This window comes from Nesoenas mayeri (assembly GCF_963082525.1).
Source record: "Nesoenas mayeri genome assembly, chromosome: 1".
In the NCBI taxonomy this organism is placed as follows: domain Eukaryota; kingdom Metazoa; phylum Chordata; class Aves; order Columbiformes; family Columbidae; genus Nesoenas; species Nesoenas mayeri.
Genome location: NC_137541.1, coordinates 69,287,769 through 69,304,563, shown reverse-complemented (window position 1 = coordinate 69,304,563; position 16,795 = coordinate 69,287,769). Strand labels below are relative to the sequence as shown.

The 16,795-nt window shown below is 41.3% G+C and overlaps 1 protein-coding gene across 1 annotated transcript in view; it reads left to right on the top strand.

Annotated features, from left to right (window-relative positions):
* VWF (von Willebrand factor) overlaps positions 1–16,795 on the top strand; it is a gene marked incomplete at its 3' end in the record, with an annotated part of 145,307 nt that overhangs the window by 18,379 nt on the left and 110,133 nt on the right. The window contains exons 7-13 of the mRNA XM_080343088.1: positions 2,420–2,636; positions 4,725–4,847; positions 8,520–8,631; positions 10,765–10,811; positions 14,078–14,214; positions 15,623–15,761; positions 16,460–16,560. Coding sequence (XP_080199214.1) covers positions 2,420–2,636; positions 4,725–4,847; positions 8,520–8,631; positions 10,765–10,811; positions 14,078–14,214; positions 15,623–15,761; positions 16,460–16,560 — 876 coding nt within the window. The remainder of the gene's footprint in view (positions 1–2,419; positions 2,637–4,724; positions 4,848–8,519; positions 8,632–10,764; positions 10,812–14,077; positions 14,215–15,622; positions 15,762–16,459; positions 16,561–16,795) is intronic.

Below are 16,795 nucleotides of genomic sequence, written 5' to 3'. Positions count from 1 at the left end.
AAAGGAAGGAGAACAATTAAAAAAATTTGCAGAATGGTTTAGTTTGGAAGGGACCTTTGGAGGCCATCTAGTCCAAAGCCTCGCTTGCAATATGACCATCCTATGTCAGCTTGCTGAGAGTCTTGACCATGTACTTTTCAAATATCTCCAAGAGTGACCATTCCACAACCTCTCTGGATGTTTGTTCCAGTCTTTGATAATCCTCATGGTGAATTTTTTTTGCTTGTTTTATATCTAGTTGTATTTACCTATGTTCCAGCTTATATCCAGTAATTCATCACAACAGTTGAGATACGTCTAAAAGATGGGAAAATTTCAGCTACAGTTTCTTGTATAAAGTCACTGGAAAAGCTGAAGCAATTTGAATGGCAAGAAAACCTTTATATAGAGTAAAGGAGTGGTTTGTTGATTTCTAACATATATCACTTGGTTTCTTGATAATCAGCTTGAGCTCAGTCACGAGGTATGTTGTTAATGAACATGACCAAAGAACCCAAAGGAAATAAAGCGGTTTAATTTTATGGTTTTGTGTTTTTTGCGGAATCTCCTTTATTTTTATATTAAAAAAAAAAAAGAAAAAAAAAGTTTCATATCTAACATTTACTGGTGTGTAATAGATGTGGTCATAAAAGATTGTTTCGACTAGTTTTATTGTTCAGTAGAATAAGCAAAGTCTGATTTCTATTGCACCGTAAAAGCTGAGCTGTATTACCTTTTTAACAAGGCTATTACCTTATTGAGAAAGCTTATTAAAGCAAACCCTAAACAGACTTATTGCATACACTGTCTTTCTCTTGCATTTGGTAGTACCTAGATCAAGGCTTTGCTCCAGGAGGTGCTGCCCTGCTCATCCCCTGAAAAACTTTGAGCTCACTTTTCATTCTATTAGTTTCATTTTGAAGTAATGCTTTAATAGAATTTTTGGCTGCTTCTGTTGTTATTTCCACTGTTAGGGTGTTTTTCTACTTTCTTGTGCTGAGAGCAGCACCAAACACCATTTATTCAGTTTCTGTTCCCCTTCGTCTAGTCTTTTCTTCCAGTTGGTTCAGCATGGTGGCTGCTATCTGGGTATCAGAATTATTCCAGGCTTGGAGTTGATTTTCTGGAGGATGATCATGTTTAGCTCTCTAATATTGTTCATTTGACATTGTTTTAAGTTCCCTGAGGGCTTTCTCAGAAAGCTTAGGAACTCTGTGTCTGTGTGGTTGTTCGCTGAGCACTTTGCTAAACTCTGAATATATTCCCAATGGACCGGGTATTTCTGGTTGGTTTGTTTTCATAAGCAAGAAGTTCTCTCTCAGTTCAGACGTGTACTAACTTTAGCTGATCATCTGGATAAAACATCCTTTGGCAAGAAAAGTCTTTTCTACTCTGCAGTTTTCCTATACAAGTATACCATTTGTCATTCACCGAAGACATCTAGACATATGCTGAACCTTCTAGGCTTTTAGTCCCCTTTTTTCCTCTTCCAATAAATGAAAATGTGGGTTTTCTCCTTCTCTCTTTCTCTCTTTCAAATTAGAAAATTTTTCCTGGTTGGTTTTTGTTTTGTGGTTGTTGTTGTTATTTTGTTTTGTGGTTTCATTTTGTTCGTTTTGTTTTGTTTTTTCCACTTACCTAAGCTCACTGTGATCCTTTCAGAAAGTTGCATGGAGGGTCTCAGACTTATTGAAATGTGGCATAATGCCTGCACAAGAGGAAGTCTGTTTGGGAGCCTCCCTTGGAGAACTTAGCCATAAACTAAGCTTTCCTTAGGTTGCATTTCACACACAGAGAAGTTGAATCATAGCTTGCTGCTGTCTGAAAGGAGAAGTTTTGTATCCTCCCCCTCATTTCACTGCACAGTCCTTTCCTTTCACTGTCACCTTGCTGATTTAACTCATGAGAAGAGCAGAACAAAGTTTTTCTTCACTGGTTACTTTTCTGCCATTTATCTCTGTTAAATTGACCTGTCATGCACTGGATGACAGCAGGAGTGATGGGAACATGTGACCAGAAGTGGGACACAAATTTGATTCCTTGAATTCTAGGTAGACTTAATTTTTCAGTCCAAAACTTACATGGTTCCTGCATTATACAAAAGATTCTGTTCATTTTTCTTTCTAAATACCTCAATTGGAAGCTGCTCTCTCTTGCTGTGTGTGGCTTTCTGGTAGTCCAGACACCATCTGGTTCTTCAATGGGTTGGAAGCAGTTCTTTGCTTATCTGCATTTGGTGACTGACGGACTGACATGTTTCTGTGTGAAATATCTCTTATATGACACTCAATTTTATATTCATCAGTATGTTAATGTACCTCTGTGTGTCCATGGATGTGGTGGATAAATGGATGTAACTCACTACTAGCTCTTTACTATGATGTTATTTATCTACATGGTGGTGTGAAATAATAACCTTTGCTCTTCACTTGTTTTGCAGGGTGTCATGGAAACCTGCCAGCTGCTAAGAACATCTTTGACCTTCTCCCGGTGCCACCATCGAGTTGATCCAGAGCCATACATTGATCTCTGTGAAAGGGACATCTGTGCCTGTACCCAGAGCATGGACTGTCACTGCTCAGTATTCCTTGATTATGCAAGAAGCTGTGCTCATGAAGGAGTAATTTTGGATGGGTGGCCTGGAGAGAGCTCATGCAGTAAGCTGACAGGATTATTCCTAGGCTGCTTATCCCAAATGATGTCATTTCTGTCTTGCAGATTTATGTCCTACAGCTAAAAGCAACTGGTGCTTTTTTAGGATGTTGATTCTGGTTGATTCAGGAATGGCAGGTTAAAATCAGAAGACCCTGTTGCTTCTCTTTATCTGAAGTGCCTTTGCTTGCTTCCACTTTCAGCTCTTCATGACCCACTTCTTGTTAGAAGCTGCTGTCCCTAAGGCAGGATTGTTTGAACCATATATGAGGAATATCCTGAGCTGCCATAGGTCCCACCATGGTATACAAAGTCAGTGAAGGCTTATTTGATACACAGAAGTACAGACTAGGATGTCTAAGAGCTATTTCACATATGTTTCAGATATGTGATCTTATCCAGCCTGTACTTTTAAGCAAAAACTGTCATGAAAAGATCTCCTTAATATTTTTTCATTTCATCCTTTCTTTGCTTGAAACAATTACATTGAAATTGAGATATTGCCTTTTTTTAAGTCAAATTTGGTCTAGGTTAGAGATCCTGATTACATCTTGAAATGCTGCCCTTACTAGCTCAATTTTGCTGACGTCAGAGGTCCTGACTGCATCTCTGCTAAGATTTTCAACAAGGAAGTGCATAGCTGGGATGGATTGCCTTTATAGAGGAAAGGTCATGTGTGTACCCAGACTCAAAATACACACATAACTCCTTTGGAGAACCATATTTAAATACATAAGCACAAAAATGTGCACTTAAAAACCAACCAAACAAACAATCAAAAAGCCCAAAACCAAACAAATGACAACAAAAATTCCCCCACAAAAACAAAAATTCCAACAAACCAACAAACTCAGGTCCCCCTCTCCCCGCCCACCCCCCAAAAAACAAAAAAAAAAAAACAAAAAAAACCCCAAAAACCAACAATCCTCTAATATCATATTCTCAATTATTGTTCTTGTTCAAGGGATTGTACACCAGAGAAAATTCTCATTTCTACCAGTAATTTTTTACCTTTGCATTGGCACATGGAAGAGACCTGATGAAATCTTGTCTCCTTGATCAGAGTGTGTGCTAGAGAACCCATTTTTGCTAGGGCTGTTGGTGAACCTAGCTAAAATCGTAAGTGAAATTAAGGCCTCCCTGTTCCCAGGAATTCTAGACCTAATTTCTAACCCTTGACTTCACAAACCACATTTTTCTGAGTCAGGAAAAAGAGAGGTGACGTGTGGCCACAGCAGGAGCAAAATTTTCCATCATCCTTCATCTGTGTTGTGATGCTTTCTCAGGAGATGATGATGATGATAGTTGTATTAGAGAAATGAAACTCTTGGCTGCATTGAAAGGGCTCTAGTGCTGGACACACTGTACTAATGTGAGCTGATGTCCAAGCCCTGGAGCTGCAGAGGGCAAGACCACTCCTTTGTTATCCTCCCACTTCCTTCAATGGAGGATTTGCTGTGAAAGGGCAGGCTCTGATCTTTTCTTCCCACTCAATGCCCATGCAGTCTTATGGGGTATGTCTATGCATCAAAATGAAGGGATGGCTATAGCGTGTGCTTGTCTAATAGCCTAGCCTAGAAAATGACAGCAGTGAAAAAAACACAACATGGGTGTTATCCTGTGCTGGCAGTTCTCTGGAAGAAGGAGGATGAGATTTCAGAGTCTTAACTGTCTCTCAGTTCTCTCTGGAAACACAAAACAGTGTCTTTTCACAAATGAGTGGAATAACTACAGAGCTTAAAGGTATAGAACATGCTTGTCTATCCAAAATAATTAGATATCATTGCAAAACTTCCCCCCATGTTTGATTGTTCTAAATGTGCTTGGCATTAATTATTAAGACTTGATTTATTAGAAAAGAAATTGGCTTTAACCTCTAAGTGTTTACTACATAACCTGACAGATTATGATATTGCAGCAAATTGAAAATCAAGTGTTTCTTACATGTTCTGCTTCTGAAAAAGAAATCATTGATTGGAGAGAATATGACCTGTTTGGTGTCTCTGTGGTTCAGTCTTTGATAATTAAGGGATTTATTTAAGAGTTATTGAGGAATTTGCATTTCTAATTTCTTTTATTTTTTTTTTTTCCAGGGCCAAGATGTCCAGTTGGCATGGAATATAAGGAATGTGTATCCCCTTGTGTCAGAACCTGCCAGAGTCTGAATATCAATGAAGTGTGTCATGGACAATGTGTTGATGGCTGCAGCTGCCCTGGTAATTTATTTACTGGGTTATTTACAGAGAAACATTTGGCAGTGATGCTACCTATTTTATTAGAAGAAGGAAAGCTGTGTCTTCCCTTAAATTTTCCAAAATCAGAAACACTTGTCTTTTCTGGGACCATGCCCTAGAATAAACCAGTTTCTATACTGCCTGTATACTCACTCAATGAAAGGGCTATTTTTCAGACTCAACTAAAAAGTAAATGTTTCTGTGAAAATCAGCACCATCTAATTCTAAGATTGCCTTCCTTGGTAAGGGACCACTTACCACTGATGTATCTAGATTCCTTCTGGATTGCTTTTGGTTAGAAGAATCCAGTTAGAAAAAGAAAGAACAGAGAATATACCGAAGAAGTTACTTGCATAAAAATAGTACATGTAAAGACCATTATATAATTCCAAATATTTTCATGATTTCAGATGAACAATTTCACTTATTGAATCATTTGTACGGGAGATTTGATTGTCTTAAAAGAGGCAGCCCAGCAACCACTTTTTTTTGTTTTTTTTTTTTTTTTTTTTGTGTGTTTTTTTTTTTTTTTCTCTTCCTCCTCTGTCTGTTGTACTTAAGACAACTGCAAGAAGAGAGGTGTGGTGATTTTTTGCCATTGTTTATTTGTTTTGTTTTTAATAGATCTGTCTCTGCATTTCACCCTTCAAATCTGGACTTTGTGCAAATGCACAGAGGTATTTACTGTCCCTCTGTACAAGATATCAAAGGTGATGGAGGTTTACTGAGAACCTAGTTTGATTTCCAAAACAATGTCCACTTCCTCTGAGGAGTTGTTAATTGCATTCTAAATATTCCCATTAATTCAGAGCTTAGTACTTTCCTCTTTAGCTGCCAGTCTCTTACTTACTGGAGAGTCAACGCTGTCATTCTGTGGCAGGACTTGGGAAGGTGTGCACGGAGGGTGATAGATAATGTAATTAGGCACAGGATTTTATTTTATTGTGGAGGAACTAGCTATTATATTTGTGCACAGAATGGTTAGGGTTGGAAGGAAACTCTGGAAATCATCTAGTCACACGCACTTGCTAAAGCAGGTTCACCTAGACTAGATTGCACAGGAATGTGTCCAGCGGGTTTTGAATGTCTCCAGAGAAGGAGACTCCACAACCTCTCTGGGCAGCCTGTTCCAGTGTTCTATTACCCTCAAAGTAAAGAAGTTTCTCCTCATATTCAGATGGAACCTCCTATGCTTCATTCTGTGCCCATTGCCTTTCAACCTATCAGTGGGCACCATTGAAAGGAGTTTGATCCTATCCTCTTGACACCCACCCTTGAGATATTTATAAGTATTGATGAGATTCCTTCTCAACCTTTTCTTCTCCAAGCTGAACAGACCCAGCTCTCTCAGTCTTTCCTCATAAAAATGGTGCTCTCAGCCCCTAATCATCTTTGTACCCCACCACTGGACTCCCTCCAGTAATTCTTTGTCCTTCTTAAACATGGGAGCCCAGAACTGGATGCAGTACTCCAGATGCGGCCTCACCAGGGCAGAGTAGAAGGGGAGGATAACCTCCCTCGGGTCTGCTGGTCACACTTTTCTTAATGCACCCCAGGATAATGTTGGCAGTCCTGGTGTTGTCCCAAATGCAGAGTTCTTTACCCAGTGTGCAGTGAGCCAATCTTACACACAGAGACGAGTGTTGGGAAAAGCTGAAGAAGACTAATCCACTGGCTGCACCAATGTTGTGGCTATATTATTCCTTTGGTAGCTGCACCAGTCAGTTCAGCACAGGAAAAGTCTAAGGGGACAAGAACTGGAGAGCAGAGAAACAGGAGCTCAGCAGAAAGGCTACAGCATGAAGAACAAGTAGATAGGAAGTGCATGAAACTCAGTACAGGAAGGTCATGGACCTGTTGGAGCAGGTACAGAGGAGAAGAACAAAAATAATTGGAGAGCTGGAACACCTCTCCTATGAGGAAAGGCTGAGGGAGTTGGGTTTGTTCAGCCTGTAGAAGAGAAGGCTCCAGAGAGACCTTTTCAATACTTAAAAGGTGTTGATAATAAAGACAGACACTTTCTACTAAAACCTGTAGTTACAGGACAAAGACAGTGGTTTTAAACTGAAAGAGGGTAGATTTAGACCAGATATAAGGAAAAAAAAAATGTGGTGAGGGTGGTGAAACACTGGCCCAGGTTGTCCAGAGAGGTGGTAGATGCCCTGTCGCTGGAAACATTCAAGGTCAGGCTGGATGGGGCTCTGAGCTACCTGATCTAACTCAAGATGTCCCTGCTCGTTGCAGGGGGGTTGGAGTGGATGACTTTTGAAGGTCTCTCCCAACACAAAATATTCTATTAAAACAAATAAGAATGAGCAGTTAAAAACTTATTCTCTTGTTTGGTGCACAGTCAACAGGAAAGAACTTTGAGTTTCATAGAGATCCAGGAGCATCTCACAGATGAACAGAGGAATTTGAGATTTCGGATGAGGATTATAGCTTCTCCTAGCTTCCCTAAAAGAGTAAAAATAATCTGTCTAACAAATACATTGAATATGTTTGTTTGTTTGATGTGGTATTTTTTTTTTTTTCCTTAAATGCACCACACAGTTGCTTTAATTGCTGTAAATGGAATTACCATTGCCAGGAAAAAAAGGCAGACGTTCTGTTTTCTTGTGCTCTCTGGAGAGCCACACCGCTCTTATATACTCAGATCTTGTTTTGAATATCTCAGCAAAGATCTTTCCAGGCAACCTTATGGCAACAATGGGAGAAAGGGGACTTACCTGTGTCCTGTTGACAGGGATGCCTACTGCCACCAGGGAAAAGTGATAAAATCTCTGCAGTCAATTGGAAGGAGTCCTTCAAAGAGGAGGGACATGGATTTTCAGCAATCAGAATGTTTTTCTGGAGCAACTCTTTTGAAAACAGAGAAATATCAACTGTCATCATATGGGGATCTAAGAGAAATAAACTTAGCCTGTCTTCTAGCTTATAGTGCGAAGTTGGAGAAGTCTTGTAACTCATCTGTGCATCCATTTATCTTTGAAAGATAAAATACCCTCTATATAGAATAAGTAATTGTAGTTGTATAATATGGAAACCTCAGAAGTTGGATCCAAGTTGAGAAGTTAGCCCTTCTACCTTTTTTGTTTCTGCAGAAGTTGTAAAAAGAAATCACAGGTCTACATGACAATCTTTCTTTCTCTTAGACCCTGTCTTCTAGACTTTTATGTTGTTCAACTTTTTTCCTTCATTCGCTGCTTCATCTCCTCTTCTGTCCTCTTGTGACAAATACGAAACCTGTCTGGACACCCTATACTGCTGCCAGTAAAGTGCATGTATTTTTCAGTCAGATTTCTAGACCAGCTCTGATCACGCTTGACTGTGCTCCCTGTGTTTGACTCATGTATGTTCCAATATGTGTATTTTGGACTTGGGGACTAGCTAAGCAAGGAGTTCTTCTGGGAGCACCAGAAATGCTGCATTCAAGCATATCTGAGGGAGAGACACCACCGGAAGGAAAGGAGACACCAGCATCTGTGAGGCTTTTGGCAAGCCTCGTTCTTTTTTCTTGCTGTCTGTGACTGACCGTGGATAATAATGCATATGAAATCTTTCCAAAGCATATGAAGAACTAGAAAAATCTAATATTTATGTCTGTGTCCCTGCATGTGTGTGGCATGTGTATCTGCTGCTACCTGATCTATCCAGAGGGAAAACTCCTTGACGGTGAACATTGCACTGAAAGCTCTGACTGCTCCTGCATCCACTCTGGAAAACATTATCCTCCTGGCTTCACCATCTCCCAGGACTGCAACTCATGGTAAATTCACTGTTGCTCCGATGCAGTTGCTGTTGCTCTAGATAAGTATTGCGTACTTGTTAGTGACTGTTTTAGATGATCTGTCTAGAAATTGCTCTACTTCAACAAAAAATTATCTTTCATTGGCAAAGTATCTGCTCTCTTCTTGGAAAAGCCAACCCCTTCCAAGAAATGAGCTGTTCACAAAGACCAAATCAGGTCTGCTTTTAAAGGGATATTTGATCTGAAAGAACAATCTGAAGGTCATACTCTTTCAAACAGTAGAGAACTACCTGTTTCCTGTGGATAAGACAGACCAGCACGTTTCCATATCTGGTTAGTGTCAAAGGTGGTGTCTTTGTTTTGACTTCCTACATTTATTTAACCTCTAAACCCCATTTCTTTCCAAGATGAGTCAGCTCAGGCATGTCCTTGGAACTTCTCACAAAGCTGATCTTCTCAGCTGCATGGCTCACAATTTTTCTTTTACTTATGAATGCCAACCTGAGGGAGAAAGCTAGATGCTTAAAGAAAGGAAGAGGAGTGAGTAATGTATTCCTGACTTGATTATGTGTAAGTGTGAACATATTTGTAGAAAGAGTTCAGACAACTCTGTGCCCAGATGTTTTCAAATAGAACACAGAAGGAGAATTCAGTGAAGGCCACCATATGCAGAAGGAAGATAGTCTATGCATCATCCCTGTTAACACGAAGTTTTTCATTACCTACGCTATGTGTTATGGAATATAAACCATAACCATGGCATTAATATCGTATTTTGTCTTTTTCCCTGGAGCTGCCTGCAGCTTTGAGCTTGGCCACAGCTTTTGACCTTATTGCTCTTGGGAAATCAGTGCTGCCTGATAGACACTGATTAGAAAATGCTTCCTGTTATTCATCCTGTGGAGAATAGCATTCCATCAGCTCTGCATTTACCATACTCAATAAACTGACTCCCCATAAATGGTTTTCAAGGACTTGGATAATTAAAGGAATAAGAAGAACTTAGCACCTCTTGAAACTTACTTTATTTTTGAGATTCTAGGATTGACTGGCATGGTATCCTACAGATCCAGGAATGACAGCCATCTCAGTCACTATCGGTGCAGGTTACTGGTTACTAGTAGTGCCTGCGGAGGATGCTACTAAATCCACCACTCAAAGATATTAAAGCTGAGACAATCCACCTCCTTACAACTTGCACAGAAAAGGAAATGGTCCAAGTGAAGCTTGATTCAGCAGTGTGCCATCAGATTGATGAAGGTCTGCTTTAACAAAATCCTAGCTCACTGGTGAAGGAAAAGGATTATTACTTTCCTGTAATGAACTCATGAGGCTACAACTGGAGTAATGTGGCCAGTGCTGGGCCCCCACTGCAAGAGAAAGGATTATGGATTGGAAAGAGTCTTGTGGAGGATTTTTGAGATGATCACAACAGGAGAGCTTATGACATGAGGAGAAGCAAAGGGAAACAGATTTGTTTAAAGGCTAAGGGGGAACTTTCATCACCTAAAAGGGGGAGGGTATAAATAAGACAGGGACAACTTCTTAGATTCAAACAGTGAAAGAGCAAGAAGTAATGGACAGAAATTGCAGCAGGAGAAATTCTGTTTAGACAAGAAAAAATTCTTCCCCCCAGAGAGGGATAGCTGCCAAGAGAGGCCATGAGGCCTCATCCTGGAGATTTCTAAACTTTCATGGACTAGACCTGGGGCAACCTGATCTTGCTTTGAAGTTCCTTTCTTTGAGTTGGGTGTTGTACAATATGATTTTTCTGGAGGTCCCTTCAAACTTTTTTTTTTTTTTCCTATGATTCTGTTGTATTAATAGACATACCTTGAGAACTGCAATCAAAATTCATTCCACATCACTGGAATGCAGTTGAAAACTCTATTAAACACAGAGCTTTGGCAGAGGAAAAAATAAGTTCTTGAGTTTTGTAACCATTCCAGCTCTTGTTACCAGCAGTTGTTGTCAAATGATGGTAAGAAGGGGTAGATATATTAAGAAAGATTATGTGAGATGGAAAAGGTGTTGGAGACTAGTCTAATTTCCCTGAAACAGAGGCCCCTTTTTCAACTATTTGGGAAAAAGTTGCAACAGAACATTTGAATTCATGTACTCTTGCCTAACTTGTCGTGATATATTTCCCAGCATTTGTCGACATGGCACCTGGATCTGCAGCAATGGGGAATGCCCAGGTATGTTGGCTCTACTCTTTTCAGGTTTTGACAAGTAAGCTTTGCCTGCATCGCTCCCACTTACCTCACACTTATTTTTTCCACACAAAAAATGAATGTCTTTGTTGTTTCTTGCTTGCTCCTGTGCATACCAGATGGGATCATACTTCTAAGTTCTTCCCGTTAGACAAGCCAGACGGGCTGTATGGTTAACATGTGGTACTGAAAAATCCTGTTTGGTGAGAAAAATGGCTCTGCTTTTGATTACTTAGTTTACCAAGATATGAGAGTCTGTATGTTCAGAGGATTGGCTTTCAGGTAGAGGAACACTGCTGGGTTTCTGTGACCAGATACCATTCCCTATTTGATTCCTGAATCAGCATACTTTTGTTGATGGAACAATTTGAAGTACTGGGAGTAGACTGGATTACTCTTGATACGACGTGGGTTTGGGCCCTAACAGTCGTGTTACAGGGGAAGGAGCAACAGCCCTAGGGAGAAGGTAGCCACTCTGCCTTCCATGAGTGGTGGCAGGCTGGAGAGGCAGATCTGCAGGTGCTCTTGCTCCTCTTCTTCCTACCCTATCAGCCTCCCAAGCTCACCAGTACTGGTGGCTACTGTTCCAGGTTTTTACCTACACCGGGAATGTGAATTTTCATGCTGTGTGTTGATGAGAGAAGTGCCACCTTCCTTATTTCCTCCTGCTAGTTCTGTGGCTCATTCGTGTCTCTGTTCTTGCCCTATGTCCAGCCATGGAAAGGCCTGCTTGACCTGAAACTGCATTTAACTGCTTGTTTGTATCTGTTTGAAGCAATCTTACAAGATATTTTTATTGTTGGTTGGTTATTTTGCAACAAATGTTTCTAAAATCATGTGTCACAGAAAGCTGATGTACTTACTAGACTCCCGTAAGCTCAAGGCATTCCACTATTTTTTACCAACCAGTTTGTCAGGAAAGGTTTCTTTTATTGTGTGGAAATTGCCTAGTTCTAAGTCTGGTGATAAAGCTGGGTACGCAGCTGGAAGTAGTGCTTCAGAAGGCAGTACTGTGTCAGCCAACTAGCAGTAGCTGGCTAGCACTAGCAAGAAGCTCTCAAGATGATATCATAATTAAATTAATTATGAAGGCAGTAGTTTTCAGGAAATCTCATGGGACACATTACACCAAATGGAATAGATAGAGGGACCCATAAGAAGACACTTTGCCACGGGAAAGAAATTTCCCTTCCAGGAGCAATGCCAAAGGGCTGTGACTTGTCTGGGGTAGCAGTTCCTAGCTCTCCATGCTGTAAACAGCTCCTGTTGGTTCCTAGTTGCAGAGAACACTTTGCAAATCAAACTGTGTACAATATAGTGGATTATGCCTGGTTTTCTTTAAATCTGTTCTCCACATGTGATGATTAACAGTTAATTGACTCTGAAGTTGAGTAGAATAACACCTGCTTTACCTTTGTCCAAGCTTAATTCAACATAAAATAGGATTTTAAAAATACCAAGCCACCTTACTCTCCAAGGGATGACAGACATGAATGACAGACAGTTCAGTGAGTGTTGGACTTTTCTTAGGGCTGTGCAAGGCTCGGAATCCTCAGGATCTGTGATGTTATTCTTTAGCACGCTTTGATTTGAGATAGTTAACAATAGTAATGTTTTGAAGAGTGAAATTTCCATTTGATGTTCATTAGACAGAGCTTCTGTGGAACTCAAAGGCAGTGGAGAGAGAACAACTCCTGGGGCTTACCTGCCAGCTTGTAACATTTAGCCTTTCTCCATCCTTTGTCAGTGGATTGCCAATGCAGGCCTAGCACCTGAATTTTGTTCTGGACAAGGAGGTCTCTGTCTACCCTGTTTTCTGTGTAATGCTCTTCTCAAATGAAAGAATTTCTTTGCAAGCTCTGTGGTGTTGGAGCCTTCCTGTGCATTTGCAGATGACTTAGCATCCCACTTGTGGCATCTGACTATTGCCTTTCTGGAAATGAAAAGCCACAACTTACCAAAACATGTTAAGATGTTGATGTGTTTAAACACCCTCTTTTCATAGTAGAAGGGTGGACAATCCAGAATTTTCTATTATTCTACAAGAACTTCAGATGTAGCTCTTGTAACTATGGATTTATTTTTAGCTTTATACTATTTAACATAATGGCTCAGAGTAAAGTCTAACACAAATTTTGCCCTTGGAATAACTCCCGCTGTGGTGGTCTTCCAGGTCTTTATTCTGATAAGATATTTTAATATTAGAATAACTAATTTGTATTCAAGGCAGCCCAACAAAAGAATAAACACTTTTTTTGGGCTGTGTTCAAGGAGGCCATTGTGAAGAATGCTTTCAGACACTGTTGCTTTCATAAAACCATACTGCAATGCTCTAAAAACACCAGTGTAGAGACAAAGAAAGAGCTCACAATCTGTCAAGACGCATCCGTGAAACATAGACTGAGAATGAGGCACCTCTGCAGAAAAAGAACAGAGCATCTGTGAGAGTCCAACAAGTCTTGCTGTAAATTCTGATTTTGAACTGTGTAAAAATGCCTGCAGTCAGCTCCATGGATACAGATGTGCTCCACTGGGCTAAGTAAAAGTGGATTTTAAGTGTTTTATGTCAAGATGTTGCAAGCTCCTGCACAGGGGTAACGAGGCAACATTGCCCAGTGTATGGAGCATGTGACTGTCGCAGGGTAACCATGAGTGCCTTTCCTAGCTCTGCCAGTCTCAGGTATTAGTACTTCCACTCTTTGCCTCAGTTTCTCCTTTGTATAAGAGGAAAACTTAGTTCCTACATAAAAGAGAGTGTGGGTTGCCATTTGCAATTGGTTAGTGCCACCTGCACCCATCAGTTATGTACTGTATGTACTGTACAGTATGATCTGGCCTGTGGAGAGCTTGAGTGACTGCACGGAGTTTCCAGGGCCACTGAGTTATATGCTACAGAAGTAGCCAATCTGCTTCAGTTCTGAAAGCTGAGCTGTTTGTTGACATCCTTATGACCCTCTATTTGAAGCATTATGTTGGCTTTTCTGTTGGCATAAATTTCAGCTCTTGAGTGTGATTTATACAGTATTCTCCAGCTTTTGTTGGTGCTGCTGTAACAACTGGTAATGATTTACAGGAATAAACAGTGAGATAAGCAGCTTGGTGCTGATTTCTGGTCTGCAGGGGACCTGGGCCTTGTGCAACCTGCTCCATGGGCTGCTCCTTCTTTCTCAGTTCTCAGTGGCTGGGGGGGGTGGGCAGGGTTTTGCTGGCAGCTTGCACTGAGGTGATTAATGGCTCTCTGCATTTTTCAGGAGAATGCTCTGTCACTGGCCAGGCCCATTTCAAAAGCTTCGACAACAAGTATTTCACCTTCAGCGGGATTTGTCAGTACTTATTTGCCAAGGACTGTGTGGAAAATTCCTTTTCTGTGATCATTGAGACTGTTCAGGTAACAGCAGCCTTGGCTGATGCCTGTGCCCCTTTGTGGATGCTCTTGAGAGAGCAGGAAGGGCTGTGGGAGTATGATATGAAAGGCAGATGCACAAGCCAATAAAAGTAATTTTCCTATGAAATAATTAGTTTAAATAACAGATGTAGTCTTTCTCCTCAGTTAATAAGTGTTTTGCTTCTCCTTGCTGCCATTCCTGGGAGCCTATCTGGAGACTGACATTTGTAATGAGATTTGAAGAATGAGTCATCACTACCTCTTTACCAGCTGAACAAACAAATGCAGACGAGGGTGCCCCTTACAAAGCACCCTGAAAGCTGGTGCTCATTAATGCCCAGGGCATTTTCTTGGCCACTGAGTAGGGTGCACTGGCAGAGTAGAACTTTGGGCTGCTTTTCATTAAGTCATATTGGCTGGTGGTTTCTGTTGCTCAGTAGCTGGTCAGCAGCTCCTGACTTTCTTTGTTGTTTTCCTGGGCAGATGTAAGAAAGGCAGCTAGAGGTGAACGAGTCGGGATGGCTGGAGAGGGGCAAGAAAGGGAGCCAGGCCAACGTGGGAAGGGAAGGAGACCCTGGAGAGGGTGTCACAGGAATGTTAACCTGGTTGTAAAATTAATTGACTATGTTACACATGGGAATAGGTGAACTAACCTGGAGACTAAAAAGGATACTTGAAACAAGCAGGGAGGAAGCAAGGGGATGGGGACAGAAGAATTGAACACAGGAAGGGGTAAGATGGAGTCAGGAGAATGACAGGAATGAAGGAGAATATCAACCTGCCCTGCAAGAAAGAAGTCACAGGCTATGGAGAAATAGGGTGTGACAGTCATATGCACCATCTACGTCTGTATCCTGAATTAGAAAACTCTGATAATGCAGCTCTGAGGTTGTCTGCACTTGGGACTTGCAGAACAGGTTTCCACTGAAACTTCCATTTCGAAATCAGGGAGGAGACCCCGGGGCCTGCAATCTCTGTTCCTCATCTGCATAACCCACAGCCGGGGAAAATAAATAGCACGAGAGTCTCAGGCAGTGTGAATGACGTAGCTGTTTCCCAGGCTTATGGGCCGTGTGAAGCAGCGTGTCCCTCTGTGAAAGCCAGAGGGGCTGGACGCCGGTCATTGGTCACTGGTGTGAGCTGCTCCTCAGGGGTCTGGTGTAATGCCCATGGATTGCTTTCCAGGCTCTAAGAAAAAGAGCTGCGGGTGGCTCCCCGGTGTGTGATCAACACAATAATGGAAGAAAGGCTGCCAGCTTGGTGTTTGTGGGATACAGAAATGAGATCCATAAAACTGTTGAGATACTTAACACCTCCTGAATTAGATGCCAAAATGCCTTTCAGGGCCTGGGACTACGTCACCACTAAAGTGAAAGCTTAGGATTCAAGACAGTTTTTCCATTTTCTGTAGTGTGCAGATGATCCTGATGCCGTGTGCACTCGCTCAGCTTCTGTCCGAATCCAGGATATGGACAACAGCCTCATTAAAATGAAACATGGAGGAGGAATTTCACTGAATGGGCAAGACATACAGATCCCTTTGCTACAAGGTGTGTTTCCGTGGTCTAACTCTGTCCAGCCACTGAAGAGGTCCTACTTACTAGTGTTTCCTGACATGCCTGAGGCCAGTTCACTCAAAAAGTGTTTTCAATACCAAATTCTAACTTGCAGCCTCTTCTAGAAGTTCGGTCATTCCAGCTTCTCTCCATGCAGCTGACACATCTTGGCTCAGCTCCTCTAAAATCAGGAGAATTAAGCTGGTCTGGATTTGAGAGACATGGTCTTGAAAACCACTGTTAGTCTATGCTTTTAAAAGTGGTGTGTGTTTGGTTTTATTTTTTTTTTTGTTTGAGTTTTTTTTTTTGTTTGGTTTTTTTTTGGGTTTTTTTTGGTTTTTTTTTTGTTTGTTTTTTTGTTTGTTTGGTTTTTAATCTGGAAGCTTGAAATCCCTCATTATCTTGCAAAATGTCAGAGTTAATGTCTGAGGTTTTGCAGAATGCACATATAATATATGCTCTTCTAGGGTTCCCAAGTCCCTTAAGGCAGAGCCTCTGGACAAGTTCATGCAGCTATAAACTGCTGAGCAGACACAAAGCTTTGGAAGTGTGAAATGGGCATTGCTGGCAGACCTGTGTGCCCCCTGGTCTGTGGCACCTGCTTTGTGGCCTGTTCAGTGTGACACAGCAGTCTCAGGCAATGAAGTGCTGCATCCTGGCTCGACTGACTGTAACTTTGTGGTTGTCTTAAGGTGCACTCCGTATCCAGCGCACGGTGAGGACTTCCATTCGCCTTACCTATGGGGAAGATTTGCAGATTGACTGGGACGGTCATGGTGAGCTCCTAGTGAAGGTACTCTTTCTTTTGGTCTCTTTTGTTTCTGTCTTTTTGCCTCCTCTCTCATCCCACCCAAACATGTACAAAGATTTTCTTGTCTGAAATGACAAATTGCTTTGTGTTGCATATTAGAAATTCCATTCTCTTTTGCTACCCCCAGAGTGATATACAGGTCCTTTTGTATTCCAGAAACAAACATTTTCATCCTACAGTAGCTTGACAGCTTTTTTTTTTCTCCTCTCTCTCTTTT